Source organism: Penicillium chermesinum (genome assembly GCF_028974085.1).
Source record: "Penicillium chermesinum strain IBT 19713 chromosome Unknown utg000003l:1.0-5111272.0:1.0-5115320.0, whole genome shotgun sequence".
NCBI lineage: Eukaryota > Fungi > Ascomycota > Eurotiomycetes > Eurotiales > Aspergillaceae > Penicillium > Penicillium chermesinum.
In genome coordinates, this window is record NW_026695313.1 from 790,773 (window position 1) to 807,709 (window position 16,937).

General features: G+C 50.4%; 6 protein-coding genes across 6 annotated transcripts; 3 read left to right on the forward strand and 3 right to left on the reverse strand.

Annotated features, from left to right (window-relative positions):
• Window positions 1-1,510: 1,510 nt before the first annotated feature.
• N7468_003198 (RlpA-like double-psi beta-barrel domain-containing protein) lies at window positions 1,511-2,330 on the forward strand (the record flags this gene model as incomplete). The annotated part of the gene is made up of 2 exons (XM_058472495.1): window positions 1,511-1,767; window positions 1,793-2,330. The coding sequence occupies 2 exons, from the start codon at window positions 1,511-1,513 to the stop codon at window positions 2,328-2,330; spliced, it is 795 nt and encodes a 264-aa protein (XP_058331498.1).
• A 1,404-nt stretch (window positions 2,331-3,734) lies between these two features.
• Window positions 3,735-5,516, reverse strand: N7468_003199 (DUF3176 domain-containing protein; the record flags this gene model as incomplete). Its single annotated transcript, XM_058472496.1, has 1 exon — window positions 3,735-5,516. The coding sequence occupies one exon, from the start codon at window positions 5,514-5,516 to the stop codon at window positions 3,735-3,737; it is 1,782 nt and encodes a 593-aa protein (XP_058331499.1).
• Window positions 5,517-7,835: 2,319 nt separating this feature from the next.
• On the reverse strand, window positions 7,836-8,039 carry N7468_003200 (uncharacterized protein; the record flags this gene model as incomplete). Its single annotated transcript, XM_058472497.1, has 1 exon — window positions 7,836-8,039. One exon carries the CDS (start codon window positions 8,037-8,039, stop codon window positions 7,836-7,838), a length of 204 nt encoding a protein of 67 aa, XP_058331500.1.
• Window positions 8,040-10,035: 1,996 nt separating this feature from the next.
• On the forward strand, window positions 10,036-11,045 carry N7468_003201 (LysM peptidoglycan-binding domain-containing protein; the record flags this gene model as incomplete). The annotated part of the gene is given in 2 exon segments (XM_058472498.1): window positions 10,036-10,086; window positions 10,101-11,045. The coding sequence occupies 2 exon segments, from the start codon at window positions 10,036-10,038 to the stop codon at window positions 11,043-11,045; spliced, it is 996 nt and encodes a 331-aa protein (XP_058331501.1).
• A 1,539-nt stretch (window positions 11,046-12,584) lies between these two features.
• N7468_003202 (uncharacterized protein) lies at window positions 12,585-13,174 on the reverse strand (the record flags this gene model as incomplete). Its single annotated transcript, XM_058472499.1, has 3 exons — window positions 12,585-12,687; window positions 12,743-12,984; window positions 13,037-13,174. 3 exons carry the CDS (start codon window positions 13,172-13,174, stop codon window positions 12,585-12,587), a joined length of 483 nt encoding a protein of 160 aa, XP_058331502.1.
• A 1,691-nt stretch (window positions 13,175-14,865) lies between these two features.
• On the forward strand, window positions 14,866-15,259 carry N7468_003203 (fungal specific transcription factor domain-containing protein; the record flags this gene model as incomplete). The annotated part of the gene is made up of 2 exons (XM_058472500.1): window positions 14,866-15,005; window positions 15,061-15,259. 2 exons carry the CDS (start codon window positions 14,866-14,868, stop codon window positions 15,257-15,259), a joined length of 339 nt encoding a protein of 112 aa, XP_058331503.1.
• Between the last annotated feature and the right edge of the window lie 1,678 nt (window positions 15,260-16,937).

Below are 16,937 nucleotides of genomic sequence, written 5' to 3' on the forward strand. Positions count from 1 at the left end.
CATGAACTGAATTGAAATTCGTACCCAAAACATTCTCTTATGAGAGCGTCGGTGGTGTGGTGGGTGCCAACTGCCTTGCCGATTGGACTGTCGCAGGCTCTGGTTGGGCCTAGAACTGTCGGGCAATTCGGAATGGTTTCACAGGTGGCAACCACTCAGAAGTGCCAATTGTCGGTTCGCCAGCAAATACCGAGAGGATCTGGCCCTCAAAGAGTGGAGTGAGACTGGTTCTTGAGCGTGCGCACTGTCCAAGAGAGACAGGGGTAACTTTCTGTCCCTTACGACGCCCTCGGAGCTCACTCTAGTTGCGAAACAAAAAAGAACTCCTTCTCCGTAATCCGTATTCCTTAATTAATCCATTCTCAAACCAATTGAGCCCCCATCCCATGAATGTAACCCGCGTTGTGCGATGGCCGCAATCCTTTTGGGGGCTCTCAGACCCCTGCCCGGCTGTCGAATAACACCCCTGACACGGATCTCGGCGATCGCCACATAAGCCACAGTCTCCACTCTGCACCGTGTCCTTGGCTCGTAGAAGAACATGAAACGGCCCAGATAGATGGAAACCCCCGTAAAAACGTAGGCAGTTCCCATAGGGCCAACACATGTCTCCGCTCTAGGGCGTAACTGCTCTCTTTGATGTGTCTTTCCCCCAGTGTGTATTGTGTAGCGTGGACGTGCGGAGTCTACGTTGCGTATACTAGGTGTCTCAACTTCTGCCAATAGGAAGCCTTGCGTATGGGCCGATGCACCGGGCACCGCAGCCTTTCCAGCCAGGAGTTCGTCGCCAGGCACCCTGCAGACAAGAATCAGAATTTTCACACCGTCACTTCCATTAGTATCCCCCGCGATGGATACGATCTTTATTTTTGGGGGGATGGAAAAGCCCTCGGACGTGCCACGCCGGAAATGGAACAGAAAGGACCGAGTGGGTTTGAGTCCAGATCTTGAAAATGAGGGATCGGATTCTTCAACCGTGCCCAATTCGGCTTAGGCTCAGGAGCGCCAGCTGGTCGGTACCTGCGCCATGAGGTCGTAAGCCTAACTATGTCTCCAATCAGCGATCTTCCCCGGTCTTCCCGACTCGCGTACCTGTCAATCCCCCTGGGAAACTCATCGAGAGGATCAGAACCCAGATCTAATATGCAAGTCCTGAATCCCTGGCAATTCCGTAATGTTTCGTAGGATGTCATAGTATTTCCGTAGTATGCAGCTATGTAGGGAAGTGGCGGGGAAGGAGAGATCCATGGGAGAATGCTTTTGTGGGGATCCACTTTTCTAGCGTTTTTCGATTTTGTATGGAGACTCCTTGTAGAGTGCACTCTGTATTTATTCCCCCCATCTTCCCCTTTCTTGTTTCTCGCTCTCCACGCCGCTCTTCCTCACTCTCATTCCTTTTGAGTGCTTCAGCCATTTGCTTGACTGCTGTGCAGTGACCAATCATTACAACTCCCAACTATCAAACCGACACTCCTTGTCAACACTCTCCCTCAATCCAATTGAAATCCAAATGGCTCCCATTACCAAGACCCTCGCCCTCGCTGGCGCCCTCTTTGCTGTCTCCGGCGTCGCCGCCCCCGTCAAGCGCGCTGTCGTTTGGGAGACCGTCACCGACATTGTCTGGACCACCGTCGATGTCACCACCACTCTCTACCCCAACCAACCCCAGGCCACCTCCACTTTCGTCCCTGTGACCACTCCTATCGCCGAGGTTCATGCCCCTACTACTACTACTACTACCACTATGACCACCAAGCCTGAGGAAACGCAGGCTGCTGCCACCCACATCCAGGCTGCTCCCTAAGCCGGAGACTACTACCACCGAGGCTCCCGCTGCTCCCGCTCCTACCACTACTCAGCAGCCAGAAATTACTACCCCAGCTCCTGCTCCTGTTACTGTTGAGCCGACCACCACTGCCGAAGCCCCTGCTAGCACCGCCCCTGCCCCTGCTCCCGCCAGCAACAATGCGGCTTCTTCCAGTGGTGGTGGCGGCAGTGGATACAGCGGTGTCTGCTCTGAGGAGTCTCCTTGCACTGGTGATATCACCTTCTACCAGGTTGCTACCTCGATGACCAACCCCAGCTTTTGTGGCGGGTACGACACCGATGAGAGCCCTGTCCTTGCCCTCCCAGTTGGCATCATGACCAAAGCTTACTGCGGTAAGACCGTGACTATTAAGCGCCCCGGCAGAGAAGCCCAAACCGGTCGTGTTGTCGACAAGTGCATGGGATGTGACGATACTTCCATTGATCTGTCCCCTGGTCTGTTCCAATCGCTTGCCAACGAGGCTGAAGGTCGTGTTTCTGGTGTCACGTGGTACATCAACTAAGCTATGTCAACCACATACATGTGGAGGGGGTCAATGGGTGTTCCATGGTGAATTACACGTCGGTCCGAGCATATTCTATACTTTGGCCTTGATGGCTATTATCTTTTCTATCCTGTCATTTTTTAAATTTTCTTCTTTCCTTGTCACATCACAGCCCGGTGATCTTCTGGTCGCTTGTCTTTGATCTGGCGAGGCCTCATTTTACCCTTCTCACATTCTCTTGCACCATTTCGCTCCTATGCGCCCCTAGTGGGTTGCTTTTGCATCTTTTACCCTTTCATGTTGATAGAATTGCTTTTGCTCCTCGGAGTCCTGTGAAAATACCACGTGATGACCCATCCAAGAACACCTTCAAAATGCACTCCTGTCCTAAACCACGCATGCAGGCAATGTCATGGTGTTCTCACGCAACGTGGAAACCTTCCCGAGTGTGATGTGCAGGAGTGCAAATTTACGATTCTATGACGATCATGCTTCTTGAGTGGATGGTATCCCTCAACGCAGAGAAAAGGATTTTGGCATTTGACTTTCGCAAATTCAATTCTAGAGTTGGTTTGAATCAAGTTCATTTTCCCCTAGGGACAAAAGCTCCACTGTATTGTCCGTAGCATATAACCATTTGCCGTATGTTTCAGCGATTCTCAGGCATTCACGAGACTTTGGCCTTGTCGGGCAAATGCCCGGGGCGAATTAGAACTAGTACGTGCTTCCAAAGAATCGTCATCTAACCTGGAACGCTCAAGTGGTATCGATAGTGTCCATCGACTGTTCCGCCATGAGCATATTTTTGGCCCTGCCACAAAACAATTGTTCCTGACTTTATGGAGATGTGGCTCACTAATTTCCTCGACTTTGATGCGTTTTCTAAGTGAATACAATGATGCTAATTCGCCAGGTATCGATGCCACGGGTGGCTGAATATATTCAAGTGCTAGTATTTGAGACAAGGAACCCAGGCAGGGCCTAATTGATACACTTCATCATACAAAAAGAATTATAACATTGTGAGATTCGTACTAGTACTACTATGCTACATGAACGTATGAAGAGAAGACTATTCGTTCAAACCAAGCAGAAAACCGAACCTTCGAAGAACCCCACATAGCTCCCGCCGGTTTCCATATTGGTCGAACTGCAGGAGATAAGCATAGACCACAGCTAAATACTCTAGAGCTCTTGCAGAATATGGGGTAATGCTTTTGACGGGCTGTCCGTTGGGACGAGTTCTCGCTTGACTGGATCCGGTCATATGATCTACGTGTATGATTCGATTGAGAAGCATACCATTATAGAGCCACAATATTCACTAGTATAATTCATTATTTTGATATTGTTTTATAATTATTGACCATAAAAAGGACGCCTTGCAATGCAGATGTTCAGTCATCATAATGTAGCCAGGCATTATATCTCGGTGAACGTAAGTGGTTCTTTCTCCTCCTGAATCAAGGAGACACGTATATCTCGAGATAGGACATTCACCTTGTTCACATCTTTCAGACTGGATATTTCATGTTCCGGGGTAGTCTGGAGTTGGCTCATCATCAACGGAATAATAGAGTCTTTCCAAAGCACGACTTTTTGAGTCTTGCTCATCATCAATGTCCCCACAAGTAAAACAAGCGACCCTAACGTTGCACACATTGGTAGAATTATCCAGGGCCAGCGAACATCAATGAAGCTTTCACTTTTGAAAGCCTCTCCCTGGAGATTTTCTCCTAGTGGATTGTTGGTAGAACGAATATTGTTCGTTAAACTAGCAGCGATAGAGGCCATTGTTTCATTGATTCCACGCTTCTGCATAATTGGAACAAAGTTCATCGAGTTCAACCCATTTTGCGTATTACCAGACAAGTTGAAGACCCCCTGCAGTGTGAATTCAAGGTCTGATAGCGTGTCGGCATCTAGGTCATATGGGTCCTTAGATAGGAACTCAGCGCCATTCGCAGGAGTCAATTTAATTGCTTTCTCGTTATATGAGGTTATGAGCTCTTGGGTATGAGAAATCTTGGAATAATGAGTCGAGCTATCGGTGGCGATATATCGACTCGGGGAAAATTGTTGCTCGCAGACATACATTCTGCAAATTGAGATTGAGGGCTTTGGTGCAGGTGCAGTCCTGTTTTGTCGAGTCCAATGGACGACACGTCTTTCTGAGGCGGCCACGAAATAAAGAAGTGGCGAATCATATGATGTGCCATTGTTTAGGAGATCAGTGTACACATAATCATACGTAAGGTATACGTCTTCCTCAGTTGGAGGAACTGCATCTGCGTTCACCTCGCCCATGAAATGTACGCCGTTCGGAGTAGTGTAATTGCAGTAGCCGTGGACGTGTAATGAATAGGCAGTTGGATCGGACATTGACCAGGGACCGCAGACTTGTTTGGTGTCCTTCGTAACATCTTCACAGTGGCTGCAAAAGCCTAGCGAGATGAAACCGGGGAAAGTACAAGTACTGGTGGGACATTGTGATGCTAGTGGGTCGGTGTGTTGCGCAAGGCCAACCAAAAGAGAAGACACCATCGTGTCAGAAATACTTCCACTCCACCTTGTAAGGTGACCGGTGAAATTATATCCATGAGTTGACCGCACCAAGGCAGTCTCGTTGGAAGCCAGTACAGTACGCTCGGGAAAAGCCAAAATCTGCTGCGCGAATGGGTCAACGGCAAGTGCAAGAACTGTTATTGACGCTCCAGTGAGTGTCAGAACATCCATTCGGATACCAGTAAAAATATTGAAGAGGATGTCCAGCGATCCCCACGGTCCACGGCTCGCCTGGTCCACGGCCTGCATGCTGTAGAGAGGCTTAGAGGTTGCGCCGCGATACTGATTCCATTTCAGCTGGCTGAGACAAGCGGAAACCGCGACGAGAAAAGACGCTTTTGCAATTGTGATAATGACGGAGACAATTGTGTTGGGCGAAACGGTATATTGCCAACTGGCATATGGCGTTCCATGGATCTTCGCAAGAAAGGCGACAAGGAGAGCAAGGCAGATGATACTGAGAAGGACAGCTCCAATTTCCCAGAGCCAGGATCCATTCCATTTGAGCCTACTCCTTCCTTTATGACCCTTCTCTGCCTCCTTTGGCCTCGCTTCCGTAGTATAATCGGGGATTTTCCCATGAATCGGTCTTGATATGGACTTTCCGATAAAAGTATATGATTTGCGCCCCGGGGACATGGGGATGAAGGGGAATATAAGACGTATTTAATGTCGTTGAATTAGCGATCAAGGATAATTATTTACAGGCTTGGGAGGGAGGGGTGAAGATTTATAACGGCAGCCATAGGGTGGGCTGCGCGCGAGGAATGCAGGGAGAGTCGTGACTTATGAGGGCGGCGGGTATTAGCGGGCGCTGATTAGTCGAGGGGGACAGACCCCTGCGCGCTTCGTTTCACTTCGTCTCTGAAGAGCATTTTGCACAGTCAAGAGACGCTTCATTGGTCGATAAGCATAGGGTCCGCCAAAGTACCCAAAACTTGAGGGGAAAAGCGCCGGTCTTCGTCCGACCTTTCCTTGTTTGGGGATCAAACTCGGCACAGTTGCTGCAGGTTGTCTATTATTATACCGCCAGCTTGTGTAGCCCCCTCAACCCATAAATTCCTCCTTAACCCGATCAGCTCAGTATGGAAATTCACTGTGAGCATTTATGAGCAGAACGGGGCAATTGGAAGGGTGAATAGTTTCGTGGAAGATAAGACTGAAGATGCAGCCCAGAAGGCACGCCGCCGGATGTTTTACAGAGTAACGTGACCTTAAGAACAAGCCTGGAACGCCCAGCCAAGGACATTTGAAATGATGATGATTATGACAGGGGGTCCTGCATGGTCGTGCTCTCTGGGGAACATGTCTCTGCCTCCCTCCTAACATCTAGTCGTATGGACTTGACTTTATCCAAAAGTACTAGCAGAATGAGTCAAGCCGACTAATTCTTTCCCTACGAAAAACATTAGCTTTGTTCGAAGGGACAGGCCCTTGGTGATGGATGAGACACTATCTGATAACAGGTCTCCTCCACGGAATAGTTCTGTCATTCATACACTGACGAGAGTTCCTCGACCATTTGCAGTAATTCTCGTATGGTTTTCCACTCCGTATGGGGTCGTAAGGTGGCATAGATTGACACTAGAGTATCAGAAATATGGTCGAGCTTATCTTCAACCTTTCTTAGAAGATACTAAAAGTTCTGCCTTCTACAGTAGCAGAAACATGGGCCTAGAACAACCGAATGTCGCTTTCGCAGAGCCTCCCCGAGAATTGCCGCATCGTAGCTTATAGCAAGCTGGAACGAGATCATCATAAGTGTCAGAGTGCGCACCTATAAACTTGTCAAAGGTAGTGAGCAACCGTTGCTTACCGCTGTTCATCCCACCGACGTTTGGGCCGGACTATATTTCAGCAATGATATCTGGCACTATAAGAGCGACCAAGTAAGTAGCAAGGAAGTCCTAGTACCAGCAGCAGAAGAAATAAGATCCCTCGTCGGCCTCAATGGCAGCCCATCTACGCTCATACGCTCCATGGGCCAAATTATTGGACGGAGAAGACCAGGAAGAAAACTTGAAAAGGATTCGAATTTAGTAGTCTGTACGGCAGAACAGCCAGAGACCATAAGAGACATCAGGGCTCTCGGGGACACCCCTGAATCTCGACACCAACGGGTTTGTCTATAAAAGATGCGAGCGGTCGGCTCCTGCACAAGCATACGATTGATCGGATCCAGAAAATAATAAAGATATCTTTCTTCCGGAATGAGACGCTATTCTGAAGGAGATCGCAGGAGTCGATGAGGTCCTGAATTTTAATTGAGAAGTGGGCCACACGGATATGTTTCTGACAACATCTTCTAGGCTAAGTTTCAATGATAGATCAGGAAGCGAAAGCGCGCAAAAGACTGACGGCCGAGAAACCCGAATCTGCAGGGGTTCGTCCAGCAGGTTCATATTGGTGTGTTTGAGTTTCCAGGTCCAAGTTGGTATGATCGACTTTATCGGACCAAAGCAGATGCCGACAGTATCTCAGACACACTGCTCACCCGGGATAAGATTGGGACTCCTATGATGGAGTGTATGAGAAATCATCTCCCGGAGGAATCTCAACACCTTTCTGGACGAGTGCGAATAATCAAGTGAGTTGAAACTTTGCGATGCCTCGGCGTATCTTGCCGAGGTTCTAATTGTGAGGAATAGCCTTTGGCGTCCAATTAGCGGACCCGTTCAGGATCATCCCATGGCTGTGTGTGACGGTCGAACCGGGGACGTATCTAGCCTGATCGGAACTGATATGATACGTGGTGATTATACGGGCACACTCTTCTATCCGCAGTATGAGTCGAGTCATACAGATAAGTGGTATTACATGAGCGGGCAGGATGTTGGAGATGTCCTTTCATTCAAGAGCTTTAATACGGAGGACGCAGTCAAATGTAAGTGGATTGACACCTTCATTATCAAGTTTATTGTGCTAGTCTATGGGTAATATTGTGGGCTGGAGAATCTACTACGGTAAATTGGTCTGACAAGACTTTGCTGCAGATACTCCGCACATGTCATTCACTCCGTCCGATGAGCCAGGCATGCGGTATCCAAGAATCAGTGCCGAGGCCAGAGCCTTGGTATCGTCAAGCTCCATCACTAGATCCTGTCCACTTTCACAGGCGACAAACACGCAAATACCCTTCAATAAACCTTGGAAGGTGACCATGTCATACACACCGTACTAGTACCCTTGGAAAAGATCCAACGGCCATGCAGTCGACTCAGCACAGTCAGGGATATGAGTTGATTGATGAATAGTCGATCCGGCTGAAACGGTACCTGTATCAGACTGGGGATCCATGGATCGTCTTCACACTATGAGAAGTCTATATCGAATAGAGGATGGAATTAAAAAGCAGTCACTCAAAGGAGGATGGATCTCATATTCACTTCTAGACTAAACTTTTGGCTTCGTCCACTCAGGTGCCAATATGGCATATCCGCCCTGTGATTGGAAGGATCGGATTGCTTGTTCCTGAACATCGTAATTTCGTTCCTGAATATCACATCGAGCTTATCACTTGGGCAGGCGGTCATGCTTGACGACAGCACCTCACCCCCCCTGAGGGTATAGACGATCGATCACTCCAGCAGGCTACCCGTCATTATCGACCCCCAATTTTATGAACTTCCCGCTATGTCACATTTCGCCCGCCCGGGCCCCACAGCTAAACGCTCGCGCCAACAGCGCGCGCCGCTCAAAAACAATCGCACAGTTCATCACGTCATCAGCCTAAAAAGCTTGGAAAGCAACGAGTGTCTCAATTTGATTGTGATCGAATTGCATATTTTACCACGCGAGCTGGGTCTAATATTTAGGATCATGTATTAGATGATTAGACGCCGGTCTCTGGGCTGCATGTGTTCAGGCCGGGAGGGTCCTGTAGTCGTCAGCGCCCCAACTTTAACCAGTGAAACCGTCGAGGCCGGGTGTCGATCGCTCGACTCGTCTGAGTCGACTCGGAGGCTGTACCAGGCGGAACACTCCGAGCAACATCTTTAGCCTCTACCGAGTACTACGCAGTAAAACCCTGTGTCACTGGGCCTTTTGGAGGCGCAGAGGAAAGAGGGGCCTGGACGGGGGCGACCCACTGGGTACAGCCACCTGCGCATTTTCCGTACGGTGTCGGGAAGGGGGAGGAGGGGAAGAGCTGTCGATAGTCAAGAGCCCCAAAGAACAAGAGCTCCTGGGCCCTGGTTATACGGGCCGAGGGGGAAGTTTCCATGGGTCTACAGTCTTATTTTTCCGGCTCGTGTATAAGATTGCCAGGGGCATTGGCACTATACGGGGTAGCTTTCGAGGCGTTTGGCCGGGCTGGTTTCAGGGACTGAGCACAACGACCTCTCCTGATTGTAGAATGTAACTCTGCAACTGTGCCGTATCTCTCCCTTGTGGAAATAAATGAAAAATCGTACCAAAAATCGTACCAAAAAGACGCCTCGAAGGAGAGAAATCACCGTTCGGGTGGAGGGGGCGTCTCCCTATTGGTCCTCTTCCCAGCTTGCGACCAATCTAAGATCTTCACTCCCCCTCGTTTAGGACCAATCACACCCGGGATGTCTTCACCTGCAAGGTAGAGATCCCCCCCCCCGTCTTCACTGGCGCCTTTTCACTGATTCCTCGCCTGAAACTAGCGGGGCCGTGATCATCGTTACCATTCACAGTAATACCAAGTCGCCTGTTCTCCCGAACCCGGGGTCTTTAGCCTGTTTCACTTTATGCGCCTCCCACACTGCACTCCAAAGTCATTGGGTGCCCCCTGGGCCCTGGTCTCCATGATGGTGCATTGCATCCCCACAGGAGTTGTAAAAAATCTGTATAGACTGACGAATATTGGACCATGCGTCTCGGTTTGCCCGTTCTCCACCCTTCAGGGACCCAGGGGAGGGGGTACATATACTCCAGAGCTCTCGCCGCAACTTTTCCTTCTAGCAAGCTAGTCTTCTGTCTCTCATTTCGTGCAGGTCACTCACTTCATCATCACGATGTTCACCCTTCCTCTCATTTTGGCTGCCGGCAGCCTCCCACTCATTTTTGGGGCTCCGATCGCATCCACTCATTTGAAGTCCTCGGACTCTAGTCATCCCTCAACGAGCGCAGCTCGTCTTTGTATGCCGCGGTTTTCGGTGGTAACGGTGATGTTTCTGACGGCTGGCCCGCCATGGATCAATGGATCCAGAGCTTCGACGATATGTTCGAAAGCAACAAGGCTGTGATGTCTGACAGCTGCGCCAGTGGAGCGTTCCTAACAACTCCGACGACGAGAACACCTCCATCAAGAACGCCATCAACCAGGTTGCCCAGGACACCGGGGTCGACGCCCGCTTCATCCTGTCCATCGTGATGCAGGAGAGCAACGGCTGTGTCCGTGTCCACACCACCGACAATGGTGTCATCAATCCCGGTCTGATGCAGAGCCACGATGGCACCGGTTCCTGCAACAAGGACGGCAATGTCCAGACCCCATGCCCCGATAGCGAGATTCTCCAGATGATCAAGGACGGTGTCGAGGGTACCTCGGCCGGTCCTGGTCTAAAGCAGCTCGTCGCCCAGGAAGGTGGCAGCAACCAAGCCAGTTCTTACTATAAGGCTGCCCGTGCCTACAACTCCGGCTCTGTGGCCCCCGACGGTAACCTGGGCCAGGGTGGCGCCACTCCTTGCTACTCGTCCGATATCGCCAACCGTCTTCTGGGCTGGGCCACCGGTGCCAGCACTTGCAACTCCAACATCGTCAGCACCCTCCTCGGCAGCAACTGGTCCGGTAGCAGCAGCTCCGGCAGCAGTGGCAGCAGCAGTAGCAGCTCTGGTAGCTCTACCTCTTCTTCTGCCCCCTCTGCCACCTCCAGCGCGGCCCCTGCCCCCGCGGCCACCACTGCTGCTCCGGCTCCAGCTCCAGCACCTGCCCAGCCTCTCCCTTCCTCGGCGCCAGCGCCCGCGGCGACCACCTCTGCTCCAGCTGCTAGCAGCTCGGGCGCTAGTGGCTACTACGGGAACTATCCCCAGGCCGTGTCGTCATGCCAGCAATACCACACCGTTGCCTCTGGTGACTCCTGCGACCAGGTCTCCAGCAAATACGGCATCACTTCGTCCAAGCTTGTCAGCCTCAACCCAGGATTGGATTCGACCTGCTCCAATCTCTGGAAGGGTTACGGTTATTGTGTCAAGGCCTAGAGCCCCTTCCCAACCCTTTTTATGTACTTCACTTCTTGATCATACTTTCTCTTCTCTTCTGGTCCCTTTTTTTTTGGAAAGGAATCCTTTTGACCATTTTTGACCTTCTTTTACTTCCTACAAATCCAGTGACTGCGTCACTGCTTTGTATGAAAGGGTGAACATTATGTACACATTTTTTCAAGAAAATGTCTCAGAGACAGTTGGTTCAGCGCATGGCGAGACCGGTCTTGCCCACGCTCTCCTCTAACCGACACGATTTCACGATAGCTTCTCAGCATTTTTTTTCTCTACCTTGATACAAACCAAGATACCACCGGCGTCCTACGTGCGGACAACAATACAATCGTTCAGAACACTCATCAATCATTCCTTGTAAAAAAAAGTACTTGTAATCTATCCAAGTGATACTTCGAGTATCACAAGGTAAAAGCAAATAACCCCCCCCCCCAAGCGCCACAACCTGCGCCCTATCTGCACTACAACCCTATGCGACCCACCCCTCACGTCAAGTTTCGTTCTTTTTTTTTTTTCTGCTTTTCTCTTTTTTTACAAAATGTCGACCCCGCAGGATAAACAGGATAAATTGCATAGTCGCCTGCTCATGCATGCGCAGAAGCCCGACTCCCGCGTGGGGGTCCCAAGCTCGGCGCGTAACGCCCGCCGCCCATTCGCCTTCGCCTCCCCAAGGTTCCCAACGGTCACAACGTGCGTTCTGATCGGACATGCCCCGTAGGGCTGAAACCGGATTCTGTGTTCTCGAAGTGCGCTAGAGATTCGATTGCGATTCGTTAGTTGGGGATATCCTTGCATGCTGTGTGATGGGGTGGGAATGGTGCCCAGGTGCGCTATAACCCCCCGCTGATGTGATCTGTAGTGTAGGCGCTTGTGGGAGCCAATCGGGGGATTGGAAGAGGGGAGGGTTATGGGATGTAATCTATTTGGCGCTGGATGGTTTCTTTCGCTTATGCAGTTTACATGGGGCGGGGATTCTTTTTGTATGACGGTTGCGTTTTGGCATCTGCTGGTGGATGTCTGGCTGCGGGGGTCAGGGACATGGATACTACGTGCCAGGGGTTGTAGAGTGATATTGGCAAGTTATGATGTAGTAGTATTCGCTTGACATTAGGCTGTGGGTTGACCGGGGTCCTGGAACAAGCTCAGGGAAGATCGATCATCACACTTCGATTTTCAGCAATTGCCAGAGCACGTCGAGAATGGCAGCTGTATCAAAGATAAGCAGAGGGCCCAGACTAATCTCAAGGCCACGACGCGAGGATATTAGAAGGATATTAGAAGGATATTAGAAGGATATAAGAAGGATATAAGAAGGATATAAGAAGGTTTGGTAAGCTCTCCGTTGGTTGGAGAGCGTTACGGGCAAAACGACTCAGTGGGCATTGGTGTGTGAGGTTGATTAGTTGGTATATGAAATATTGATGCTGACATGACCGATCATCAGGCGCTTTCTCGTGGGACCCACTCCTATTAATCGCTGCTATCTTCATCTTCATGCAATCTGTCTGTCGTTGGATTGAATTAAACATATGTAAACTCGTCGTGGGGCGCTTTCATGAAAGCCGTCTGGCGTCGATTGTCGACATCGACACAAGCAATGACAAAGAGTGAGAAATGGTCCGCCCTGCCACAAAGTTAGCTTTAACCTCTTCCCACCCGTACTGAAGAACCGGACTTACGCGACAAGAATCGAGAACACAAGCGCCGCAATACATCGCGCTCTCTGCTCATACACGAGGCGGTCGTATTCATAGTCATCATAATGCCCATAAACAGAAGTCCCGAACCCAGCAATCACGCAGATAAACACCGAAGCAGCGGTCAATAAAAGGTCGAAAGCAATCATGAAACCGGGGTGGGGGACGCATTTGAACGCCATGATGATGAGGACGATGAGAGACCAAAAGGCGCAGAGGCCCAACTATCAGATGTTTAGATATCGGATTTTGTATCCCATAGTTTGGGAGCCTTACCATCAAGTAGTACCAGAAAGCTGAATCAGGGAAGGGACTACCCGCCGCGATCGCGATGATCCCAAAGACCGAACCCCAGAGCGAGATCATGCGCAGGACAACGCGCCACACGCTTTTCTCCGAGCCTGGAAATGCCATTGTAAACGAGTGTGGGGTGGGAATAAACGAGTGTGTAGGATGTCCTGGGACTCCGTCGAGGTGTATGAATAAATAAAAGCTGGCCGCAGGATTGAGCGACCGCCAACCCTTTAACAGCCTTGTGGCGGTTTTGCGGACCCCTGCTGCTCGCCTCCGGGCCCTCTGTTAAGGAGCACTTTTAGCCTCGAGATAGCTCCTTGGCAGCATGAAATGGGCTGTGTGGGCTATCGTGATTGGTGCAACGGGGGCTAATTTGATGAGTCTGTTTCGATCTAGTCCTGTTCCGGGAAGACGTAGACCCTGTGCCCTCCATCGCTGCCATTAGTCGCAGGTGAAAACCGGATTTAGATGAGGCTGAAGCTCTGGAAATTGTGAGGGATTGCAGTTCGAGGCATCTCTCGCTTGAGTAAGTGCTTCTTCTGAGATGCGATGCGAGATATATGGAAGGAACAAGCAACAGTTGGAATGAAATTGGAGATTGAGGCTGTAGATGTGGCGGCTGATTGGTGCGCTTCGGCCCCAGTGGCTCTGTGGATGCCTGTTAGCGAGGACTAGGCCCGAGCACTAGGCGACGCGCATAAGGCAATGTGGAATTTTTGATCGCTAGTTGTAATTGGTATAACCACTAGAATAGAAGAGACCTCCAGGGTCCCCCCCCCCAAAAAAAGAGAAGAGAAGAAAACCAAAGTTGGAACTTATACACGGTCAGAGAAGACTGCTTGTACTACCCTCTTTCTTCCTAGATACGTAGTTAGGTTTTAACACCCAGCAGGTATTGTATATAAGTTTATTACAGGCACGCAATCTCAAACACGAACTGGCTAGGACGGCCACTAGATCAGTAAGGCACACCTGCAAAAACACACCTGCAAAACCGAGTCGTCAAGCTCGAACACACTGGCAAGTCCGCTGAAAATAGATCCCGATCATGAACAACGACCAGTCGCAGTCAGATAGACATCCTTTGATCAGCAAGTCGTGTCTAGATCAACACTGAGGCGAGGCAGGACTTACCAGGGAATCGTCGATCTCCGCAAATTGGTCCAGACATGCCTGTGGGTTCCCAAGAAAATCCCGATGGTCCCCAGACGCAATACCCCGGGGATTCCCCGAGATATCCCCAAGATCATGGCTCCTCCAGAGGAATCTGAGCAGACGCCCGCGCCGTCCAACAGATGCCGCACTGCCTTCGCCGGCGATTCATGTCGTACCCGAAAGCCTCGATGCGACGGAACGCGGCCGCGGTGCTCGCTGTGCCGACCTGGGTTCCGAATGCATTTATTCGCCGTCAACGACGGCGACAAACGTTATTATGCAGAAGGACTATTTACAGAGCCTAGAGGGCCGTGTGAGAGCTCTCGAAGAATCACTTCTCAGTGTTTGAAATGATATTTTTCTAACCGCCCATGATATTTCCTGGCTAAAGCACCACGAAAGTTCAATTCCTTGTCATGATAGGTCAATATCTCCACGGTACGCAAAAGTCCGTTCAGGCATGGACTATCCACGGATTAGCTGCAAGGGCAGCTCTCCAACTTGGACTTCATTCCCGGCATGCGTCGCAGCTGTGAATTCCAGTCCCATAGATCAAGATATTAGAAGCGTACGTGGTGGCTATGCGCCATGCTCGATGGGTGAGCTTATAGTCCACTATCCACTGTTCCTCATCCTAACCTTTCAGAACTCTGAGCATGGCGTTTGGCAGGCCGGCATCTATCCCCGACAATTATGCCAAGCTCGAACTTCCCTCGAAGCATCAACTCGAAATGCCACCTAGCTTGATTGACGAGAACACAACGTGCCTTAGCGTTTCCTTCTTCGGTTCGGCAATGTGAGCGAGACAATAGCTAGATCAAAGCTTGACCTGAGGCTAACCCTTTGTGCAGGACCCTCTACAAAGAGCTCTGGAATATTTTGGACCTCCTGTACGGTCTAAATATCAGTGTCAATCCTTCGCTGTCCGTCGGTGAAGCTACTGCCCATATTTCCAGAGTGAAAAAAAGGCTGATTGCATGGGAAGGGTCGCTCCCTCGGTCCCTTCAGCTTATCGGGTCTTTGGATCTTGATCTAATGACACGGGACTGACCTCCCGACCGGGAATACTATCCATGGAAATTTTCAAATCATTCTCATGCTGCTGATCCCGGCTATGGATGGAAGCACGATCGGTTGGGAGCTTGGTCGTTCTCCCTGTACTAAAGTACGGCGCTCTTTACTTCCCCCGTCCACCATAAAAATCCTCCATGATTTCTGTTATCTATCTATGCTGATAATCCATGTTCATGTAGCGTTCAATGCCGCTGATACTCATCGGCGCCCTCTGAATATCCAGGGACGCCTCTCTCAGCGAATCGGCCATGAGAGTCGAAGCACGGAGTTCAGAGAGATGTCCTGGCCGGGCAGTCAACACGCTTTCTAAACTCGACGATGGCAATCGCTTGGTTCATAAGTGTAGATATCTATTAGAGCATTTCAGGAAGGTCGTGGTCCATTCAGGTGAGTTGGATGCCGGTGTTTTAGCCCGGCGCATTTTCATACCCTCGAACGTCTTAATTAGGACTGACAGGGGCTACCAAAAGGGCTACTAGAAACAGATGTGCCTGATCAAGCGCTAGATCCCCAGTGGGTGTCTCAGTATCGTGCCTCTTTCCCCGGTGATGAATTCGATTTCGAGGCGTTTGGAATGGATCTGGGCGAGTTGATGATGGATGATCACCTCATTGCAATGATTGATTGCCCCGGCCCACTATCAGATCCGGGGCCTGCGTATTTGGGTAAGATCTTGTGCATTATCTTTGCAGAACTGTATAACAGCGTTATCAGTCCGGGACGGACTTAAGAGATAAGCGGACGACGGGCTGAACAGGGAGATCATTGCGCGAGAATACCTGGCAACAGGGTCTGTGCTATGGGCCTTGGCGACTGGACCCCAGGGGGTTTCGGCCTTGGATCTGTTGAGAAGACTCCTAGACTTGGAATTGATAGAATCCCCATGGGGCTCATGATGATAAGAGCGCATCCAGGGTTCGGCCCCTTTTTGCTCCGCCAAGCTCATTAGAGCTGCATGGCGGTGCCGATCTAGGCGATCGCAGAATCCGGGGAAATTAGTGTGGTATCCAGAGGCTGCAAGGTTGCTTTCCTATTCCTTGGCCTTCCCCCTGGACTGACATCACCCAGTGGCCATCCCAAACTGCAGGGATCTTTGTTTTTGAGGGCTGCGACCGTGTGATCGAGCCCCGGGAATCCCCGCGTTTTCGGTCACACATTCCCAGAAAATACGGAGTAAAGGCTGGCCAGGCCTGGTAGGCCCCCTTCCACCCGTCATCGTCCCTACACCAAGAATCCAGCTGCTATCTACCACTTTGATACCCCTCCTGCGTCTATGTCTATACTAAATAGATACATGGGCTCCCGAGTGCCTACTCTTGTATAATGTACCTCCATTGTTATATTACGATTCACATCATGATTACGCAAGGAGCCGTTCAGCTGGGAGAAAGTGGAATCATGGAGTGGGTGGCTGAACCGGCGGAAGACTAATCATACCGGAGAAACCGTGGAAACCGGGAATTGGAACTCGAACTATATTGTGCCTCCGGGCAATATACAAGTAGCATAGAAGGGCGCCGGTCGCTCCAGTGAGTCACAGTATGTCAGTGGCAGCAAAAGATCCATGCAGCCCTACGCGAAGCTCCTCGCACAAAAACGTAAAAGCTGGTGAATAGCGGTGAACTTGGTTCATTTGGCCGTTCCCGTGCGGGAT